The sequence below is a fragment of the Pristiophorus japonicus genome, chromosome 16 (assembly GCF_044704955.1).
Source record: "Pristiophorus japonicus isolate sPriJap1 chromosome 16, sPriJap1.hap1, whole genome shotgun sequence".
In the NCBI taxonomy this organism is placed as follows: Eukaryota; Metazoa; Chordata; class Chondrichthyes; family Pristiophoridae; genus Pristiophorus; species Pristiophorus japonicus.
The window spans coordinates 74,113,324-74,136,281 of record NC_091992.1 but is presented as its reverse complement, the minus strand read 5'-3'; the positions used below and the strand labels follow the sequence as shown (position 1 = coordinate 74,136,281).

Below are 22,958 nucleotides of genomic sequence, written 5' to 3'. Positions count from 1 at the left end.
TTGGGTCCTTAAAAATGCTAATGAGCAGCTCAACACATGTTTCACGACCCTGATCCAAAGTTGGTCGGGAATGAGGGGGAGTTGCTCCAAGCTTGCTCCACTCCGCTTTTTTGATTTTCCTGCAGCCTCACCAGCGATCATTCTCTGGGATTGGATTTCCATATTGTTCTCTTACAATAGGAGTGGGAAATGGTGTTTATTTGGGGAGGTCCCGTAAATGAAGTGTAACTAATGAGGAAATTAATCTCAATATATTCATCAAAATCATCATAGGCAGTCCCTCGGAATCAATATATTCACACATAAGATAACCATTAATTCATAGAAATCATGCAGAGTTAAAGTTCTGATTGAAACTCAGTCCCTAGATATTGCTCATTCTGACCAAGAGATCTGTGCCCTAACCCCACCACTCAACCGAGTACAGGGTCCAATATTTAACTGACTTTCCGCATTCCATCTCTCTACCCAATCACACCCACTCTGGTAAACTTTTCCCGACCAAATCACAGGCCCTCTGATAACACCTCGCTAGCCAATCACAGACCCGCTGATAACACCTCGCCAGCCAATCACAGACCCTCTGATAACACCTTGCTAGCCAATCACAGACCCTCTGATAACACCTCGCTAGCCAATCACAGACCCTCTGATAACACCTGCTAGCCAATCACAGACCCTTTGATAACACCTCTGGCCAATCGCAGACCCTCTGATAACACCTCTGGCCAATCGCAGACCCTCTGATAACACCTCTGGCCAATCGCAGACCCTCTGATAACACCTCGCTAGCCCATCACAAACCCTCAGATAACACCTCGTTAGCCAATTACAGACCCTCAGATAACAAACACCTCGCTACCCAAACACACTGGGCTGAATTTTCCATGGTGGTAGCGGGCGTGATCGGTGGTGGGTCAGTGGGAAAGTTGGGTTTTTTGACAGTGGGTCGGGAACCTGCTGTCAACTCGTCCCCACAGGTGCATCTGTCAGCGTGGAGCAGACCCGACCTGCAGCGGCAGGAGACCCAATTTAAATCTTTGAGGTACTTTACAGGCTCTTAAGAGCCTCCCCTCCCCCACTCTGTCCCCTACTTTTTAAATTTCTCTGCATGGTCACAGGATTCACACAGTTTGGGAATCACATCTGTCAACCTGAGGCAGGAGTTCTGGCCATTGCTCCAGCTGATTACTTGCCAGCATGGAAAACAAACCAAAATAAAAAATGTTAATTACACCAGCTAACAGATTGATGGGGATTATGTACTACTTGAAAAGCTACTGGTAAATGTTAATTTTTCACTAGCCATTCTCGGCTGTTGCCTTCCAACTCAACAGTAATTGCAGTGAATTGATCAGCACTATAAAAAATTACATATACCATTTCAATAAATTTTTGTGTTGTTTCTGGTCAGGTTTTTCTCCCAGTATACTGTAATTGTCCAGTGACACGTTAAATCAAGTTATCAACCGTGACAATCTCATTCTCATCACTCATTCCACTGGTTCAATTAGCTTTCGGTCCCTGAATATGACAAATGTAATTTTTCAGTCTGAGACTTTAGGGATAAATTTCTGTAGAGGTTCTCTCACTTGTCCATTGTTAACTTCACCGGAAGAGCTGCCGAAATCCCAGAAATACATTGTAAGCACCACATACACTGTTTGTCAGGGATTCCACAGCTATTCTGCTGAACTTGCATAAGATTGTAATTTACAATTACATTTAAAATCAGCTTAATTTTATGTCCTAACTTACCAACACATCTTTTACTTGTACCAGTTACTGATACAAAAGTCTACAGATTTGTGATTAAAGCACCAATAACTTACCAATTAATGTACTTTTAAATTATGTTCTTGATCGTATTTGTAGATGGAGTCATATTACTTAATGATAATTTTATTTAAATATTTCTTTGTCACCCATATATAACTTTTATTATACGATTGTACAGTAAAGATTCAACACCCACAATGTTAGATTGAACTTAAAATATAATGTGGCCAGGGTCCCTTTAAGGTAAGACATGCCAAGGTAAGGAAAATTCTGGCCACTGTCTCTCATAACACATACTTATCCATCATCTACTGTGTAAGATTTCATCTGTCTTCACAAATCTCCCAAATACAGACCACCTTCTAACCCAACCACACTGCTGCTTTTACCCATCTAGCCATCACGCTTTCATCTTCATATTACCCATCTCCCCATCCCACACTCTCCGATATTACCCATCTCCCCATCCCACACTCTGATATTACCCACCCCCATCGTACACTCTCCGATATTACCCCCCCCCCCCACATCCCACACTCTCCGATATTACCCATCCCCCCATCCCACACTCTCCGATATTACCCCCCCCATCCCACATTCTCTGATATTACCCCCCCCCCATCCCACACGCTCCGATATTACGCATCTACCCATCCCACACGCTCCGATATTCCCACCGACTCCTACTCCCTCCATTACCAGTCACCCACATCTGACCCACAATCCCAAATGTCCGTACCCGCCTCTGCAGCCTATCGAACTGCACAAACTGCTGCAGCAGCTCGCGGTGGATTCGAAACACTGGCTCTCGTTTGCTCAGAGTGGTGTCCCTCTGTGAACGGAAACATAATGTGTAAATCCAGCGCATATCACGCCAATTGTTAAACACCATAGCAAATTGCACACTCAGATTGACCCTCACCCTACATTCGAAACCATTACCTTTGGCCCATTACAATAGAGAGAAAACCCAGAGCAGAAAACAGAGAGGCAGGATAAACGTGTCTTTTTCAGGTTGGCAGGCTGTGACTAGTGGGTTGCCGCAAGGATTAGTGCTGGGGCCTCAGCTATTTACAATCTATATTAATTACCTAGATGAATGCGACTGAGTGTAACGTATCCAAGTTTGCTGACGATACAAAGCTAGGTGGGATAGTAAGCTGTGAGGAGGACACAAAGTGAATGCACGGGGGTATAGATAGACTGAGTGAGTGGGCAGTAAGATAGTGGGCAGAGTATAATGTAGGGAAATGTGAGGTTATTCACTTTGATAGGAATACTTTTTAAATGGTGAGAAACTTTTAAATGTTGGTGTTCAGAGAGATTTGGGTGTCTTTGTGCAAGAAACACAGAAAGCGAGCATGCAGGTACAGCAAGCAATGAGGAAGGAAAATGGCATGTTGCAAGGGGGTTGGAGTATAAGAGTAAGGAAGTCTTGCTACAATTGTACAGGGATTTGGTGAGACCACACCTGGAGTATTGAGCACAGTTTTGGTCTCCTTATCTAAGGAAGGATATACTTGACTTGGAGGTGGTACAACGGAGGTTCACTCGATTGATTCCTGGGATAAGAGATTGTGTAGAATGGGGCGATACTCTCTGGAGTTTTGAAGAATGAGAGGTGATCTCATCGAAACATACAAGATTTTGAAGGGGATTGACAAGGTACATGCTGAGAGGTTGTTTCCCCTGGCTGGAGTGTCTAGAACCAGGGGGCACAGACTCAGGATAAGGGGTCGGCCATTTAAGACCGAGATGAGGAGAAATTTCTTCACTCAGAAGAAATCTTTGGAATCTTTGGAATTCTCTGCCCCAGAGGGCTCTGGATGCTGAGTCTCTGAATATATTCAAGGCTGAGATCGATAGATTTTTGGAGTCTAGGAGAATAAAGGGATATGGAGATCGGGCGGGAAAGTGGAGTTGAGGTCGATGATCAGCCATGATCTTATTGAATGGCAGAGCAGGCTCGAGGGGCCGAAGGGCCTACTCCTGCTCCTATGTCTTATGTTCTTATGAACTTGCTCCAATTAGGTCTAATTCTGGCAGCGGCTTCTTTAGAATTTACCAGAGTGCCTCCTTCTACTCAATAGCACACAGTTTGCATATGACATGGTCTGTGCCATCTGTACCTCTTCATGGATAAGTTTCAGCTGTAGGTGACACTTCCCGCGATCCGGATAAGTCTCAGTACAAGGCTCCAAAGAATACCATTCATCTTCAGGAGTATAGGGCAAGTCCTGCAAAATATACAGTGCAACGTAAGAGAGCACGAAGCAAAGACCATTCTATACATCAAAACCACAACCGCCACGCACTCTGTACACCCTACCCTATCGTGCGCTCTGCCCATAACCCGCGTACATTCTACCCCACTCCAGAAACTCAGGCCCATAATCCAGTGCAAGTGCTGAGGGAGTGCTGCACTGTTGGGAGATGCCGACTTTCAAATGAGACGTTAAAACCGAGGCCCCGTCTGCTCTCAGGTGGATGTGAAAGATCCCATGGTACGATTGGAAGAACAAGGGAGTTCTGATGTCCTGGCCGACATTCAACCCTCAACCAACAGCATCAAAAACAGATTAACTGGTGATCACAGATACAGGTGGTGGAACAGGAACCCTTAATATGTTTCAAGAAGGAACTCGACAGGCTCTCACCAACAAATGGGATTCAGGGTTATTGGAAATGCACCAAGGGGTTACTGTGGATAGAGGCTAGATTCACCAAAGATTTCCTGCCCGAAACTGTTGCTCTCATTTCTCATTGAAAGTCATTTTTCTTTACATATAACACATTCTACACACACTGGCGCCTGCAGTACCCCACTGGCTTAAAAGGCAGCACTCTGTGCATACAACAACAACTTGCATTTATATAGTGCCTTTCACATAGTAACATGTCCCAAGGTGCTTCACAGGAGCGTTATAAAGCAAAATTTGACACCAACCCACATAGAGAGAAATTAGGGCAGATGACCAAAAGCTTGGTCAAATTGGTAGGTTTTAAGGAGCATCATGAAGGAGGAGAGAGAAGTAGAGAGGCGGAAACGTTTAGGAAGAGAATTTCAGAGCTTGGGACCTAGGCAACAGAAGGCACAGCCACCAATGGTTAAGCGATTAAAATCAGGGCTGCTTAAGAGGCCAGAATTAGAAGAGCGCAGATATCTAAGGGGGTTGTGGAGCTGGAGATTAGAGAGATAGACCATGGAGGAATTTGAAAAAAAGGATGAGAATTTTAAAATCGAAGCATTGTTTAACCAGGGGCAAATGTAGGTCAGTAAGCACAGGGGATTTGGTGCAAGTTAGGACAACCGAGTTTTGAATGATCTCAAGTTTACATAGGGTAGAACGTATAGAAAATTAACTTGCCTTAATGGGGCCTATTAAGCCCACCCAGTGTATTACCCGGCCCAATGAGATGGAGCGGGTCTGCTGACGTCATTCATGACGTGTTTTCAGCTGGGATCTTTAAAGGGACCATGGCCACATTAAATTTGAAGTTTAATCTATCATGGTGCTGTCAGTGCACTACAGCATTGGAGCGCTGCAAGTACTGACAATGATTGCACAGAGGCACAGGGCTGCACCCAGGTTGTCCGATAACTCCCTCCATAATCAAAGCACGCAGGGAGGTTCTCTTCCATTCTGATGGGTGGACGAGACCTCCCCAGGAGACCAAGAGAATAGGGTTGCAGATTGCAGAGGAGGTCACCAGCAGGGATGTGGTCAGGAGGACCTGGGTGCAGTGCCACAAACCTTTCAATGATCTCATTAGATCAGGAAACGTTGCTGCAAAGCCACACTCAACCTCATCCTGCTGTGCCTCTCATCACATCCCCATCACTCTGCCTTCCCTACCCTACCCCTGCACATCCTTACTCACATCAAGTTACCTTGCACCTCCACCCATCCCTCTCTCTCTATCTACATTATCAAATCCCCGTCTCACTAGCCACCCCTCACACTCACCCTCATCCCAGTGCAATCATACTAACTAACAGCACACAAAGGTAGCTACTTGGGTGTTTTATCCAATGTTTATGTAAAGTTTCTGTTAATGTGGTGTCAAACATTCAACACTTTGCTTTCTTGTACAAATTTGTGTGCATCTTTGGAAGTGGCTTAGTGAGTTGCAGCAAATGGTGAGACATAACAGTACCCCTCGCAATGATGATGAGTATCCAATGAAGTGAGACTGGAGGGAGACTTTGCTGGAAACACTTGCAGCCTGCAGAATCCGTGCTGGAAATGGATTGAGCAACAGCTGCTGCCTGAGGAAAGTGATCATCTGTCAGGTGGGAGCTTTTACTGTACATTCGATGCTGTCAAGTAATCAGCTGGAACAATGGACACAGAGCTCCCGCCTCAGGTTGACAGACATGATTCCTGAGCTGTGTGAATCCTGTGGCCATGCAGGGCAATTTAAAAAGTAAGTAAAAAAAGGCTCAAGTGCCTGTAAACTATCCGATAATTCGATAATTATCTCAATAGGGCCCTCCGCTGCTGTCGGTTGGTTGGGCTCCGCAATGACAGACGTGCCTGGGGGGGAAGGCACGTGGGCGCGAGAGGTCAGCAGGTTTCCTGACCTGCTGTCAAAAATAACAACTTTTTCACCCAACCCACCACTGATCGCGCCCAATACCACCCCACAAAATTCCAGCCAATGGCTTCGGTCATCCCAATATTTAATTGGAGCAAATTTCTGCACATCCAGAACTGGATGCCGGACAAACAGTCTGACAAATTAGAGACCGTGGAGGGTCGAGGGAAGTGGTGGTGAGGTAGAGCTGGGTGTCATCAGCGTATATGTGGAAACTGACACCGTGTTTTCGGATGATGTCGCCAAGGGGCAACATGTAGATGAGAAATAGGAGGGGGCCAGAGGTAACTATGCCGGGGCGGGAAGAGACGCCATTGCAGGAGATTCTCTGGCTATGATTAGATAGATAAGAATGGAACCAGGTGAGTGTAGTCCCTCCCAGCTGGACGATGGTGGAGAGGCGTTGGAGGAGGATGGAGTGGTCAACCGTGTCAAAGGCTGCAGACAGGTAGAGGAGGATAGTTTATGTTTGTCACAAAGGATGTCATTTGTGCCTTTGATGAGAGCTGTTTCGGTACTGTGGCGGGGCGGAAACCGGATTGGAGTTCTGGGAAAGATGAGCATGGATTTGGGATGAAACGTCCACCTAAATCAAGCTGAAACCCCGTACATGTATGTAAATCTGAGTCCTTTAACGTCACCAGGACCCCAATGGACGATTAACTCCAGTGAGAGTGGCTCTGAAGAAAACCTTCGGGATCCACATGGAAAGTCAGCCTCTGATCACCACCCTCTCCTCCCCCCCCCCCCACCAACCCGGCTACACTTTCCCACACGCGGCACCTTGCTGACATCCCTCCCTCAACCCCGCCATTTAATTTCCAGTCAGCCTCCCCCTGCGACACCCCCTCCATCGCTACTTAACATCTGGTCGGTGAGCAGCGACCTGCATTTTTCCACCCGTTTCGGGTGAGCAACTGGCCGACAAGTATAAATGAGGCTCCTGAGGTACAATGACCCGTCTCTCAAATTGATGCCCTCGGGAGGGGACGGATCCAGCACTTGAAAAACCCCCACCCGCTTGAAACCCACTCACAGTTAAAATCATCCCATAATCATCACTGCCCCAGGATATCACTCCAGGAGTTCCTCAGGGCAGTGTTCTAACCTCAACCATCTTCAGCTGCTTCATCAATGACCTTCCCTCCATCATAAGGTCAGAAGTGGGGATGTTCGCTGATGATTGCACAATGTTCAGCTCCATTCGCAACTCCTCAGATACTGAATAGTCCGTGCCCGCATACAGCAAGGACTGGACAACATTCAGGCTTGAGCTGATAAGTGGCAAGTAACATTCGCGTCACACAAATGCCAGGCAATGACTACCTCCAACAAGCGAGAGTCTAACCACCTCCCCTGGACATTCAACGGCATTACCATCGCCGAATCCCCCACCATCAACATCCTGGGGGTCACCATTGACCAGAAATTTAACTGGACCAGCCCCATAAATACTGTGCCTACATGGACAGGTCAGAGGCTGGGTATTCTGCGGCGAGTGACTCGCCTTCTGACTCCCCAAAGCCTTTCCACCATCTACAAGGCACAAGTCAGGAGTGTGATGGCATACTCTCCACTTGCCTGGATGAGTGCAGCTCCAACAACACTCAAGAAACTCGACACCATCCAGGACAAAGCAGCCCGCTTGATTGGCACCCCATCCACCACCTTCAACATTCACTCCCTCCACCACCGGCGCACCGTGGCTGCAGTGTGTACCATCTACAAGATGCATTGCAGCAACTCGCCAAGGCTTCTTCGGCAGCACCTCCCAAACCCACGACCTCTACCACCTAGAAGGACAAGGGCAGCAGGCGCATGGGAACACCACCACCTCCACGTTCCCCTCCAAGTCACACACCATCCTGACTTGGAAATATATCGCCATTCCTTCATGGTCACTGGATCAAACTCCTCGAACTTCTTCCCTAACAGCACTGTGGGAGCACCTTCACCACACTGACTGCAGCGGTTCAAGAAGGTGGCTCACCACCACCTTCTCAAGGGCAATTAGGGATGGGCAATAAATGCTGGCCTTGCCAGCGACACCCACATCCTGTGAATAAATGAATAAATAAATGTTTTTTAAAAATTGTCTCACCTGCAGTTTAATGACCACATTTCCCAGAAAATCATCCTGGTCATGCTTTCGAGCAGCCTTCTTCACATCTTTGAAAATCCTGCAACGTGAATCGCAGTGGGTATCAGGCAACAAGAATCCATCAGACACCGAGCAGGTGGTTACAGGCACATGAAACACCCCAGATCACGGATATTAGACGCAACATCAGCTCTCAGTCTGAATACTGAAGGCAGATATGGTCGAGCGTGTGATGGATAATAGGAGATCCTCCTTGATGGCAGTAAATGGAGGGTGTGTTGGATTGGAGACAGCTAAAGCAAAGGGGATGTCGGGTTGGAGCTGGGGAATGATGAGCTGGAGATGGATGAGAGCGGTGTGTTGGATTGCGATTGGAGGAATATGGGGAGTGTTGGACTAGAACTGGATCAATATAGGGAATGATGAGTTGGAGAGTTTTGAGTAGATTGAGTAGATTGAGGATAGGTGTAATGTACACACCTGTGAGTATGCTCACATGTTTGTAGAGCTATTGAGACATGCTATGGCGCACTATCTTGCCGTCTGGAGGAGGCGGGGGTCCCTGATGGAGTGCACTCTACGCGGGAGTCCTCCCACTATTTATCGGGGACTTGGCCTGGAGGGTGGTGCACGGAGCAGTCCTGTGCAACAAATTTTTAAGCCGGTTCACGGGCTCCCAGGCCGCCTGCAATTTCTGCGGTCTGGAGGAGTCCGTATTCCATGTTTTTATTGAATGTGCAAGGTTGCAGCCCCTGTTCCATTATTTAAAGGGGCTGCTCCTCAATTTCTGGCTGCACTTCAGTCCCACACTCCTGATCTTTGGGCACCCTGTGCGGAGGGGAGCGGGTAGGTCCGAGGGCCTCCTCGTAGGACTGCTCCTGGGCACGGCCAAGGGTGCCATCAGCCGGTCCAGGCAGCGGGCGGTCGAGGGGGTCGTTCAACCTGACTGCCTGCCTCTCTTCCGCGGTTACATCTGGGCCAGGGTGTCCCTAGAGATGGAGCACGCAGTGTCCACCGGTACGCTCGCGGCCTTCCGCGAGAGGTGGGCGCCGGAGGGACTGGAGTGCATCATCACCCCCGGCAACCAAATTTTAATTTGATTTTACATGTTTTAAAGTTTAATGTGTTTTAATTGCCGGGTTTTTTAGTGTCCCCCTCCCCTTTTATAGGGGGCACTTGTAAAATATATAATTTTAATGCCCCCCCAAAAAATCACAAAAAACCCCCCCCAAAAAAAATATAAAAAAAGAGGACAGTTAAAAGCGTCTGGAGTGTCCCCAAGATCGGGGGGGGCACTTGATCTAATGTTTATTTTGTTCCCCCCCCCCAAAAAGAGTTGTAGAGCTATTGAGACATGCCATGGCGCAGCATCTTGCCGTCTAGAGGAGGTGGGGGCCCCTGATGGAGTGCACTCTACGCGGGAGTCCTCCCACTATTTATTGGGGACTTGGCCTGGAGGATGGTGCACGGAGCAGTCCCGTGCAATAAATTTTTAAGCCAGTTCACGGGCTCCCAGGCTGCCTGCAATTTCTGCGGCCTGGAAGAGTCCGTGTTCCATGTTTTTATTGAATGTACGAGGTTGCAGCCCCTGTTCAACTATTTAAAGGGGCTGCTCCTGAAATTCTGGTTGCACTTCAGTCCCACACTCCTGATCTTTGGGCACCCTGTGCAGAGGGGAGCGGGCAGGTCCGAGTGCTTCTGGGCGCCGGAGGGACTGAAGTGCATCATCACCCCCGGCAACCAAATTTTAATTTGATGTTTTGTCTAAAGTTTAATTTGTTTACTGTGCCGGTTTTAGTGCCCCCTCCCTTTTAGCCAGGGGGCACATGTATAATTTGTGTTTTTACTGCCCTAAAAAAACCAAACGGGGGCACTTGAAAAGTGGTTTGGAGTGTTCCCCCCGCCCACCCCCACACACACAGGGGGCACTTGATTTAATGTTTATTTTGTTCACAACAAAATAGTTGTAGAGCTGTTGAGACACGTCATGGCGCACCATCTTGCTGTCCGAAGGAGGCAGGGGACTCTACGTGGGAGTCCTCCCTTTATTTATTGGGGTCTTGGCCTAGAGGGTGTTGCATGGAGCAGTCCCGTGCAATAAGTTTTTAAGTCGGTTCACAGACTCCCAGGCCGCCTGCAATTTCTGTGGTCTGGAAGAGTCCGTGTTCCATGTTTATATTGAATGTACGAGGTTGCAGCCCCTCTTCCAATATTTGAAGGGGCTGCTCCCCAAATTCTGGTTGCACTTCAGTCCCACACTCCTGATCTTTGGGCACCCTGTGCGGAGGGGAGCGGGTAGGTCCGAGGGCCTCCTCGTAGGACTGCTCCTGGGCCTGGCCAAGGTGGCCATCAACCGGTCCAGGCAGCAGGCAGCTGAGGGGGTCGTTCAGCCCGACTGCCTGCCTCTCTTCCGCGGTTACATCCGAGCCAAGGTGTCCCTGGAGATGGAGCTCGCGGTGTCCACTGGTGCATCATCACCCTCGGCAACCAAATTTTATTTTGATCCCTTAAGGTTCCTTTAAAGTTTTATTTGTTAATTTGTAGGTTCTGTGCCTCTTTAATAAGGGGCACTTGATTTAAAGTTTCTACCAAAATCGTTGTAGAGGTGTTGAGTTGTGAGTGGCTTAGCCAGTCACGTGATGTTCACCAGACTCAATAAAACCCCAGCCAGTTGGGTTCAGGTGGGCAGAGCAGTGGCAAATGGAATTTAATCTGGAGAAGTGTGAGGTAATGCATTTGGGGAGGTCTAACAAGGTAAGGGAATACACATTAAATGATCTGCACTTCTCAGTGTCCTAGGAACAGAGGGATCTTGGAGTGCATGTCCACAGATCCCCGAAAGTAGCAGGCCAGGTAGATAAGATGGTTAAGAAGGCATATGGAATGCTTGCCTTTATTGGCCGAGGCATAGAATACAAGAGCAGGGGGTTATGCTTGAACTGTATAAAACACTAGTTCAGCCACAGCTGGAGTACTGCATACAGTTCTGGTCACCACATTACAGGAAGGACGTGATTGCACTGGAGAGGGTACAGAGGAGATTTACAAGGATGTTGCCGGGAGTGGAGAATCTTAGCTATGAGACCAGATTGGATAGGCTGGGGTTGTTTTCCTTGGAACAGAGGAGGCTGAGGGGCATTGTATAAAATTATGAGGGGCCTAGATATAATGGTTAGAAAGAGTATATTTCCCTTAGCAGTGGGCTCAACAACCAGGGGACATAAATTTAAAGTAATTGGTAGAAGGTTTAGAGGGGATTTGTTCACCAAGAGGGTGGTGGGGGTCTGGAACTCACTGCCTGAAAGGGTGATAGAGGCAGAAACCCTCACCACATTTAAACAGTACTTGGATGTGCGCTTGAAGTGCCGTAACCTACAGGGCTACGGACCAAGAGCTGGAAAGTAAGATTAGGCTGGATAGCTCTTTGTTGGCCGGCACGGACATGATGGCTCCCTTCCGTGCTATAAATTTCTATAATTCGGTGATCATAATTTCAGGATAAGGGATCGGCCATTTAGGACTGAGATGAGGAGAAACTTCTTCACTCAGAGGGTTTAATCTTTGGAATTATCTGCCCCAGAGGGCTGAGGATGCTCAATCGTTGAATAAATTCTCGACTGAGATCGATAGATGTTTGGACGCTCGGAGAATCAAGGGATGTGGTAATAGGGCGGGAAAGTGGAGTTGATGCAGAAGTTCAACCATGATCTTTTTCAATAGCGGAGCAGGCTCGAGGGGCCATATGGCCAACTCCTGCTCCTATTTCTAATGTTCTTTTGAAGTAGGTTTATGAAGTTGCTCTCCAGGTAAAGAGCTTTACCTGCTGGTAGAGCCTTTCCGGACGCACGGAGATAAGTAGGTTTTCTTTAATGGACAGAAGATTTTGCCATCTCCCATTCCTCCTCCCACTGCCCCCCCATTCCTCCTCCAGCCCCCCCCCCCCATTCCTCCTCCAGCACCCCCCCCCCATTCCTCCTCCCATTCCTCCCCCCCCGCCACATTCCTGTGCACTTCTGGAGGTGGGGGGAATGTGTTCAGAGAGAAAACTCACAGATCTACCATAAATAAAAACTGAGAATGCTGGAAACACTCAGCAGGTCAGACAGCATCCTGGAGAGAGAAACAGAGTTAACGTTTCGCGTCAGTGACATTTCAGCAGAACTTGACTGTTAGAGATTTATCAATTTATAAGCAAATATAGAGGTAGGGAAAGTGGAGGAGGGGTGGCGGTTGGGGGCAGAGGACAAAAGGGAAGGTCTGTGATCGGGGGGAGAGCAGGAGTGGTTAAATGACAAAAAGGGATGATGGTGCAAGGCAAAAGGGGGTGGCCATGGACAATAAAGAAACTAAATATGGGTCTGGAGGAGGAGGTGCAAATAGTTACAGCAGAACCATTACTAGCAACTGCTGTCTGATAAAATGGTGGTCACAATCTAGAGTTGTTGAACTCAGTTTTGAGGCAGGAAGTCTGCAACGTGCCTCAACATAAGGTGCATCTACCCTCTTGAGTTGGTGATCAATGAAGTCCTCTTATTTTTATGTGTTTGCTCTTAACTGTGCAGCTAAAATAAAGTTCTGTGCCGCTTCCGTCAGTATTTGTCACCATCACCCGAGGCCCTCAACTCACCACAATTCATGCACAAAGCAATGAGTAACTCCCCTCACCTCTTCAGTCCGTTGATCCCATGGATCTCACCCAGTCGGTGTTTCATGGACTCAACATTATCCAGATCCCTGAAAACAATCAAACGCTTAGGCATAAAAGAATATTTCTGGGAGGCCATTAAAGTAAAATTTACAAGAAGAACTTGCATTTATATAGCACCCTTATTGTACATCATCATTTTATGCCCCCTCACAGAAGCATAACCGGACAAAAATTGAAATATTAGGATGAGCAAAAGCTTGGTCAAAGAGGTGGGATTTAAGGAGCGCCTTAAAGGAGGAGTGGGAGATGGAGAGGCGGACAGGCTTAGGGAGGGAATTTCAGAGCTTAGGCAGCTGTTGGCATAGCTACCGATAGTGAGGCAAACCGGGAATGCGCAAGAGGTCAGAGTTGGAGGAACGCAGAGTACTCAGAGGGTTGTAGGCGGTTACAGAGATAAGGAGGGGCGAGGCCATGGAGAGATTTGAACATGAGGCTGTAGCCAATGTAGGTCAGTGAGCACAGGGGTGCTGGGTGAATGGGTCCTGATAGATGCAGCAGGATTAGGGATTGGCTGATGTTTATAGAGGGTGAAGGGTGGGTGGCTCACCAGGAGAGCATTGGAATAGTCAAATCTGGATGTGACAACTACATGGAGGAGGGTTCCAGCAGCAGATCAGATGAGGCTGGGGCAGAGATGGGTAATGTTACACAGGTGAAAGTGGGCGGCATGAGATGGAGAGGAGCCCACACTATATACATCTATATCAGATAATGTGGGTATCTTACATACTTACTGTTTCACATATTTATGAAGTTTTCTGTGAAATACCTTACCTATTGCTGGGGCTGTATGAATTGCTGGATCTTGAGAGTCAGGATATTCTGTGGATGGGGGCAGGAGTGGTTGGGTGACTCCTCTTCTGGGGCCTTGGGCTGGGTGACTGGAGCCATAGTCCCACCCTCCTACGGAGGCTGTGCTGTATTTAGGAGCGCTGTGTATTAGATCTTCTGAAGGTCTCCGGGAAAGGAACCCATGTCCTGTCCCATCGGCAGGACAGACCCACCAGAGGTGGCGACACAGTGGTAGACATAGAGACATAGAAATTTACAGCGCAGAAGGAGGCCATTTCAGCCCATCATGTCCGCGCGACCGTCAAAGAGCCACTTGGCCCTCGGTCAGCAGCCCTGAAGGTTACATATAAACCTATGAACAATGAACAATGGCAGACAGGTAAAGAGCACCCAGCCCAACCAGTCTGCCTCACACAACAGCAACATCCTCTGCACCGAAACATTCTACACTCCACCCCAACTGGAGCCAAGCGATCTCCTGGGAGAGGCAAAAAAACATATAAAAAACCCAGGCCAATTGGGGAAAAAAATCTGGGAAAATTCCTCTCCGACCCATCCAGATGATCGAAGCTAGTCCAGGAGATCACCCTGGCCGTATTCGATTCCCTGCAGTACTTACCATCGTATCTGCACCAACCAACAAGAGGTTATCCAGTTTAATCTCATTTACCTGCTCTAGGTCCGTAACCCTGCAGGTTAAGGCACTTTAAGTGCCCATCCAAGCACCTTTTAAAAGTGGTGAGGGTTTCTGCATCCACCACCTTTCCAGACAGTGAGTTCCAGATCCCCACAACCCTATGTGTGAAGAAGCCTCCCCCTCAAATCCCCTCTGAACCTTCCACTAACCACCTTAAAACTATGCCCCTCATAATTGACCCCTCCAGCAAGGGAAATAGACCCTTGCTATCCACTATATCCAGGTCCCTCAAAATTTTATACACCTCAATGAGGTATCCTCTCAGCCTCCTCTGTTCCAATGAGAACAAACCCAGCTTATCCAATCTGTCCTCATAGCTAAGAGCTCCTATACAGTCAGGAGGGAGTGGCCCTGGGAGTCCTCAACATTGACTCCAGATCCCATAAAGTGTCATGGTTTCAAGTATGGGCAAGGAAACCTGCTGATTACCACCTACCGCCCTCCCTCAGCTGATAATCAGTACTCCGCTTGGAAGAAGCACTGAGAATAGCAAGGGCACAGAATGTACTCTGGGTGGGGGACTTCAGTGCTCATCGCCAAGACTGGCTCGGTAGCACCGCTACTAACCGAGCTGGCCGAGTCCTGAAGGACATAGCGGCCAGACTGGGCCTGCGGCAGGTGGTGAGAACCAACACGAGGAAAAAACCTACTTCACCTCGTCCTCACCAATCTACCTGTCGCAGATGCATCTGTCCATGACAGCATTGGTAGCAGTGACCACCGCACAGTCGTTGTGGAGAGGAAGTCCCATCTTCACACCGAAGATACCCTCCATCGTACTGTGTAGCACTACCACTGTGCTAAATGGGATAGATACAGAACAGATCCAGCATCTCAAAACTGAGCATCCATGAGGTGCTGTGGGCCATCAGCAGCAGCAGAATTGTATTCCACCACAATCTGTAACCTCATGGATCGGCATATCCCTCACTCTACCATTACCATCAAGCCAGGGGATCAAACCTGGTTCAATAAGCTGTGCAGAAGAGCATGCCAGGAGCAGCACCAGGCGTACCTAAAAATGAGGTGCCAAACTGGGGAAGCTGCAACACAGGACTACATGCATGCTAAACAGTGGGAGCAGCATGCTATAGACAGAGCTAAGCGATCCCACAATTAGCGGATCAGATCAAAGCTCTGCAGTCCTCCCACATCCAGTCTTAAATGGTGGTGGACAATTAAACAATGAATGGGAGGAGGCGGCTCCATGAACATCCCCATCCTCAATGATGGCGGAGCCCAGCACATGAATGCAAAAGACTAGGCTGAAGCATTTACAACCATCTTCAGCCAGAAGTGCAGAGTGGATGACCCATATTGCCATCCTCCAGAGGTCCCCACCATCACGGAAGCCAGTCTTCAGTCAATTCGATTCACTCCACATGATTTCAAGAAACGGCTGAGCACACTGGATACAACAAAGGCTATGGGCCCCAACAACATCCCGGCTGTCGTGCTGAAGACTTGTGCTCCAGAACTAGCTACGCCTCTAGCCAATCTGTTCCAGTACAGCTACAAAAGTAGAATCTACCCAACAATGTTGAAAACTGCCCAGGTATGTCCTGTCCACAAAAAGCAGGACAAATCTAATCCGGCCAATTACTACCCCATCAGTCTACTCTCAATCATCAGAAAAGTGATGGAAGGTTTCGTCGACAGTGCTATCAAGTAGCACTTTCTCACCAATAACTTGCTCACCGATGCTCAGTTTGGGTTCTACCAGGACAACTCGGCTCCAGACCTCATTACAGCCTTGGTGCAAACATGGACAAAAGAGCTGAATTCCAGAGCCGAGGTGAGAGTGAGTGCCCTCGACATCAAGGCAGCATTTGACCTAGTATGGCATCAAGGAGCCCCAGTAAAACTGAAGTCAATGGGAATTAATGGGAAACTCTCCACTGGCTGGAGTCATACCTAGTACAATGGAAGATGGTTGTGGTTGTTGGAGGTCAATCATCTCAGCCCCAACCATCAGCTGCTTCATTAATGACCTTCCCTCCATCATCAGGTCAGAAGTGGGAATGTTCACTGGTGACTTCACAGTGTTCAGTGCCATTCGCAACTCTTCAGATAATGCTCACATACAGCAAGACCTAGATGACATTCAGGCTTGGGCTGATAAGTGGCAAGTAATATTTGCGCCATACTAGTGCCAGGCAATGACTATCTCCATAACCACCACCCCTTGACATTCAACGGAATTACCATTACCGAATCCTCCACCATCAACATGCTGGGGGTCACCATTGACCAGAAACTTAACTGGACCAGCCACATAAATACTGATGCAGGTCAGAGGCTGGGTATTCTGCGGCGAGTGTCTCACCTCCTGACTCCTCAAAGCCTTTCCACCATCTACAAGGCACAGGACAGGAGTGTGATGGAATACTCTCCACTTGCCTGGATGAGTCATCATCATAGGCAGTCCCTCGGTGTCGAGAATGACTTGCTTCCACTCTAAGTGAGTTCTCAGGTGACTGAACAGTCCAATGCGGGACCTACAGTCTCTGTCACAGGTGGGGCAGACAGTGGTTGAAGGAAAAGGTGGGTGGGGAGTCTGGTTTACCGCACGCTCCTTCCGTTGCCTGCACTTGGTTTCTGCTTGTTCTCGCCGATGGGACTTGAGGTGCTCAGCGCCCTCTCGGATGCTCTTCCTCCACTTTGGGCGGTTGTGGGCCAGGTATTCCCAGGAGTCGGTGAGGATGTTGCATTTTATCGAGGAGGTATTGAGGATGTCCTTGAAGCCTTTTCTCTGCCCGCTTGCCGTGTCGAAGCTCCGCGTAGATGCTTGCTTTGGGAGTCTCGTGTCGGGCATGCAGACGATACTGGAGCTGGTCGAGTGTGGTCAATGCTGGGGATGTTGGCCTGAGTGAGAACACTGACATTGATGCATCTATCCTGTCAATAGATTTGCAGGATCTTGCGGAGGCAGCGTTGGTGGTACTTTTTCAGCGTTTTGAGGTGTCTACTGTATATAGTCCACGTCTCTGAGCCATATAGAAGGGAGTGTATCACTACTGCCCCGTAGACCATAAGCTTGGTGCCAGATTTGAGGTCCTTTTCTTCAAACACTCTCTTCCTCAGGCGACCGAAGGCTGCGCTGGCACACTAAGTGCAGCTCCAACAACACCCAAGAAGGCCAACACCATTCAGGACAAAGCAGCCCCTTAACTGGCACCCCATCCACCACCTTCAACATTCACTCCCTCCACCACCGGCGCACCGTGGCTGCAGTGTGTACCATCTACAAGATGCACTGCAGCAAACTGGCAAGGCTTCTTCGACAGCACCTCCCAAACCCACGACCTCTACCACCTAGAAGATGCATGGGAGCCCAAACACCTTCAAGTTCCCCTCCAAGTTACACACCATCCTGACTTGGAAGTACATCAACGTTCCTTCATCGTCGCTGGCTCAAAATCCTGGAACTCCCTCCCTAACAGCACTGTGGGAGCAGCTTCACCACACGGACTGCAGCGGTTCAAGAAGGCGGCTCACCACCATCTTCAAGGGACGGGCAATAAATGCTGGCTTTGCCAGTGACGCCCATATCCCAGGAACTAATTTAAAAAAAACACTTAAATAAGCCCCATGCACTTGGCCTATGTAAATGACCGTTCTAAGGATAATGACTTGTCCAAGGCTCTGTATTAATGTTATTTCTAACTGATGTGCAATTTTGGGCACCCCATTAAAGAAGGACATTACAGCCATAGAGAGTGTGCATTCATCAGGATGATGCCAGGGATTCGAAAATATAGGAAAGACCTGAGATACTGGCACTATTTCCACTGGAGTAGATGGAGTGAATCAGGAAAGATTATTTCCTCTGCTTGGAGAGTCACTGACAAGGGGTGATCAATTTAAAATGGTCACTAAGAAAGTGAGACGAGAAGTTAGAGAAATGTCTTTGTGCATTGAGTTGGAGCACAGAATGGTTTATCACAGGCAGTGGTTGAGGCAGAGGCCATCTTTTAAGAGAAGATTGGATAACTATTTGAAGCAGAGGAAGATACATGGCCTATGGGGAGGGAGCGGGGCAGGGGGATTAGTTTGGGATTGATACAGGGCTATGGGGAGAGAGCGGGGCAGTGGGATTAGTTTGGGATTGATATAGGGCTATGGGACAAGTGTGGGGCAATGGGATTAGTTTTGGATTGATACAGGGCAATGGGGAGAGATCAGGGCTGTGGGATTAGTTTGGGGATTGATACTGGGCTATGGGGAGATTGTAGGGCAGTAGGATGAGTTTGGGATTGATACAGGGCTATGGGGAGAGAACGGGGCAGTGGGATTAGTTTGGGGATTGATACAGGGCTATGGGGAGAGAGCGGGGCAGTGGGATTAGTTTGGGATTGATATAGGGCTATGGGACAAGTGTGGGGCAATGGGATTAGTTTTGGATTGATACAGGGCAATGGGGAGAGATCAGGGCTGTGGGATTAGTTTGGGGATTGATACTGGGCTATGGGGAGATTGTCGGGCAGTAGGATGAGTTTGGGATTGATACAGGGCTATGGGGAGAGAACGGGGCAGTGGGATTAGTTTGGGGATTGATACAGGGCTATGGGGAGAGAGCGGGGCAGTGGGATTAGTTTGGGATTGATACAGGGCTATGGGGAGAGAACGGGGCAGTGGGATTAGTTTGGATTGCAAAGACCTGGCTCAGACACGATGAACTGAATGGCCTTCTCTGCTGGGTCAATGTCATTTCAGCCATATTATCCCCAAGGATCTTCTTCTATTAATGTGCTGTCAACTAGCACAGTGGCTCCAGGATTAGAATACTCACCACATGTCCATGTGCAGTTGGGCATGACGGGAATCCTTGACTCTCCTGCAACATAAAAGCAACAGTTATTATCGGTAGCTCTTGGCAACGAGGCCAGTGACAGAGGATCTTCCGGCCAATCCATGGGGAGCCACATGGCCTGCGTGGTCAGTAAGATGGCTCATGTTGCCGGGTTACAGCAAACATTTTACTGCCACGGACATAGATCTTTTGGCTCTTTGCAAAAGATTTAACTTATCCTCTGTCCTTGCCTCAATAACCCAGAGCCCGGAATGATTCTCTTGTCGTTCTCTGCATTCTTCCCACAGCCGCTGTATCTATCTGATCGATGATGGCAATTGGGACTGCCATCTGGCTCACTTTGCTAAACTCGCGAGGGTCCATCCAGCTTCGAGTCCAAGTCTGCGCTGAGGATTGGAAAACCGCAAATGTAACGCCCCTATTTAAAAAAGGAGGCAGACAAATAGCAGGAAGCTATAGACCAGTTAGCCTAACATCTGTCATTGGGAAAGTGCTGGAGTCCATTATTGAGGAAGCAGTAGTGGGACATTTGGAAAAGCATGATTCAATCAAGCAGGTTTTATGAAAGGGAAATCATGTTTGACAAATTCGCTGGAGTTCTTTGAGGATGTAACGAGCAGGGTGGATAAGGGAGAACCAGTGGATGTGGTGTATTTAGATTTCCAGAAGGCATTCAATAAGGTGCCACATAAAAGGTTACTGCACAAGATAAAAGCTCACGGGATAGGGGGTAATATATTATCATGGATAGAGGATTGGCTAACTAACAGAAAACAGAGTCAGGATAAATGGGTCATTTTCCGGTTGGCAAACAGTGGCTAGTGGGGTGCCACAGGGATCGGTACTGGGTCCTCAACTATTTACAATCTATATTAATGACTTGGATGAAGGGACCGAGTGTAATGTAGCCAAGTTTGCTGATGATAAAAAGATGGGTGGGAGAGCAAACTGTGAGGAGGACACAAAAAATCTGCAGAGGGATATAGACAGGCTAAGTGAGTGGGCAAAAATCTGGCAGATGGAGTATAATGTGGGAAAATGTGAGGTTATCCAGTTTGGCAGTAAAAATAGAAAAGCAAATTATAATTTAAATGGAGAAAAATTGCAAAGTGCTGCAGTACTGAGGGACCTTGGGGTCTGTGCATGAAACACAAAAAGTTAGTATGCAGGTACAGCAAGTAATCAGGAAGGCAAATGGAATGTTGGTCTTTATTGCAAATGGGGCGGAGTATAAAAGCAGAGAAATCCTGCTACAACTGTACAGTGTATTGGTGAGGCCACACCTGGAGTACTGCATACAGTTTTGGTCTCCATATTTAAGGAAGGACATACTTGCATTGGAGTCTGTTCAGAGAAGGTTCACTAGGTTGATTCCAGAGTTGAGGGGGTTGACTTATGAAGGTATGTTGAGTAGGTTGGGCCTGTGCCCATTAGAGTTCAGAAGAATGAGAGATGATCTTATCGAAACATATGAGATAATGAGGAGGCTCGACAAGCTGGATGCAGAGAGGATATTTCCACTCATAGGAGAAACTAAAACTAGGGGACATAGTCTTAGAAGAAGGGGCCTCACATTTAAAACTAAGATGAGGAGGAATTTCTTCTCAGAGGGTTGCAAATCTATGGAATTCTCTGCCCCAGAGAGCTGTGGAGGCAGGGTCATTGAATATATTTAAGGCAGAGATAGACAGATTTTTGAGCGATAAGGGAGTAAAGGGTTCTGGGGAACGGGCAGGGAAGTGGAACTGAGTCCATGATCTTATTGACAACCATGATCTTATATAGAGAGATAAGGAGGAGTGAGGCCATGAAGGGGTGAGACCATGGAGGGATTTGTAAACAAGGATGAGAGAAGGATGCGAGAAGGACGAGAAGACAGAAAAACAGCCACACAAACAACACAGGCCAGAGTGACCCTAATCTCCAAACTCCCATGTGCGACGGCACTGGAGACAGAGTAGAGCAGGCTGCAGCGACAGTCAGGGACAGTATTGACACTTACAGGAGAAAAGTTTCATTCCAAATGGGGTTCAAGGTCTGCTTCTTGACTTCTGTTTTCTGGATTTGATCCTGAGGGATTGAATCTTTCACCACAGCTTTCTGTCGCCTCCTGGGCTGGGGACTGCCCGTTCTCTGGGTCTCCTCTTCCTGGTGTTCTTCAGAGACCATCACCCCCAGCAGACAGTAGGGGTCACTGAAGCCTAGAGAAGAGATTCAACGAGGACACCCGGATTAGAAGGGGTCGAGCGCAACTTGATTCAACATCGATCTACCCCCGCAGTCCCAGCGGCAGGCTCTGTGCGCACTCCTCTATCTCATACACAGGCCCCTCTCACACACCGGGCAGGATACTGGGAAAGGTTCGGCATTTGGCAGGTGGTCTGAAGAGTAAAGCTCACGTAGAATGCTCCCACATTCTACCCTACGTAAAACTAGAGGTGATCTAAAACCCGGCTGCCCCATGTCTTAACTCACACCAAGTCCTGCTCACCCATCACCCCTGTGCTCGCTGACCGACATTGGCTTCCGGTTAAGCAACGCCTCAATTTCAAAATTCTCATCCTTGTTTACAAATCCCTCCATGGCCTCGCCCCTCCCTATCTCTGTAATCTCCTCCAGCCCCACAACCCCCCCTCCCAGAGATGTCTGCACGCCTCTAATTCTGCCCTCCTGAGCATCCCTGATTATAATCGCTCAACCATTGGTGACCGTGCCTTCTGTTTGAGCTCTTGCTATCAGGAACACCAGTCTTTGGGCGTCTGCCTTTGTAGAGATGGACACTTGCACAATGTTGCAGGAATTAAAAACCTGCAGCAGCTTAATGGGGCAGCATGCCAAAAAGTCTAAATTGCAGCAACTTTGGAAACATAGAAACATAGAAACATAGAAAATAGGTGCAGGAGTAGGCCATTTGGCCCTTCGAGCCTGCACCGCCATTCAATAAGATCATGGCTGATCATTCCCTCAGTACCCCTTTCCTGCTTTTTCTCCATACCCCTTGATCCCCTTAGCCGTAAGGGCCATATCTAACTCCCTTTTGAATATATCCAACGAACTGGCATCAACAACTCTCTGCGGCAGGGAATTCCATAGGCCATCAACTCTCTGAGTGAAGAAGTTTCTCCTCATCTCAGTCCTAAATGGCCTACCCCTCATCCTAAGACTATGTCCCCTAGTTCTGGACTTCCCCAACATTGGGAACATTCTTCCCACATCTAACCTGTCTAGTCCCGTCAGAATCTTAAACCTTTCTATGAGATCCCCTCTAATCCTTCTAAACTCCAGTGAATAAACGCCCAGTCGATCCAGTCTCTCCTCATATGACAGTCCCGCCATCCCCGGAATCAGTCTGGTGAACCTTCGCTGCACTCCCTCAATAGCAAGAACGTCCTTCCTCAGATTAGGAGACCAAAACTGTACACAATATTCCAGGTGAGGCCTCACTAAGGCCCTGTACAACTGCAGTAAG

General features: G+C 48.2%; 1 protein-coding gene and 1 long non-coding RNA gene across 6 annotated transcripts in view; one reads left to right on the top strand and one right to left on the bottom strand.

Moving 5' to 3' along the window:
• LOC139226593 (uncharacterized) overlaps positions 1-22,958 on the top strand; it is a 162,551-nt gene that overhangs the window by 72,619 nt on the left and 66,974 nt on the right. The window lies entirely within an intron of this gene.
• The window catches only part of unc13d (unc-13 homolog D (C. elegans)), a 142,509-nt gene that overhangs the window by 62,267 nt on the left and 57,284 nt on the right, over positions 1-22,958 (bottom strand). For all 5 annotated transcript variants that reach the window (XM_070857441.1, XM_070857437.1, XM_070857440.1 and 2 more), the window contains exons 6-11: positions 21,492-21,690; positions 19,469-19,513; positions 13,145-13,213; positions 8,480-8,558; positions 3,909-4,016; positions 2,519-2,611 (exon numbers count right to left, since the gene is read on the bottom strand). In XM_070857441.1, the coding sequence (XP_070713542.1) occupies positions 2,519-2,611; positions 3,909-4,016; positions 8,480-8,558; positions 13,145-13,213; positions 19,469-19,513; positions 21,492-21,690 (593 nt within the window). The remainder of the gene's footprint in view (positions 1-2,518; positions 2,612-3,908; positions 4,017-8,479; positions 8,559-13,144; positions 13,214-19,468; positions 19,514-21,491; positions 21,691-22,958) is intronic.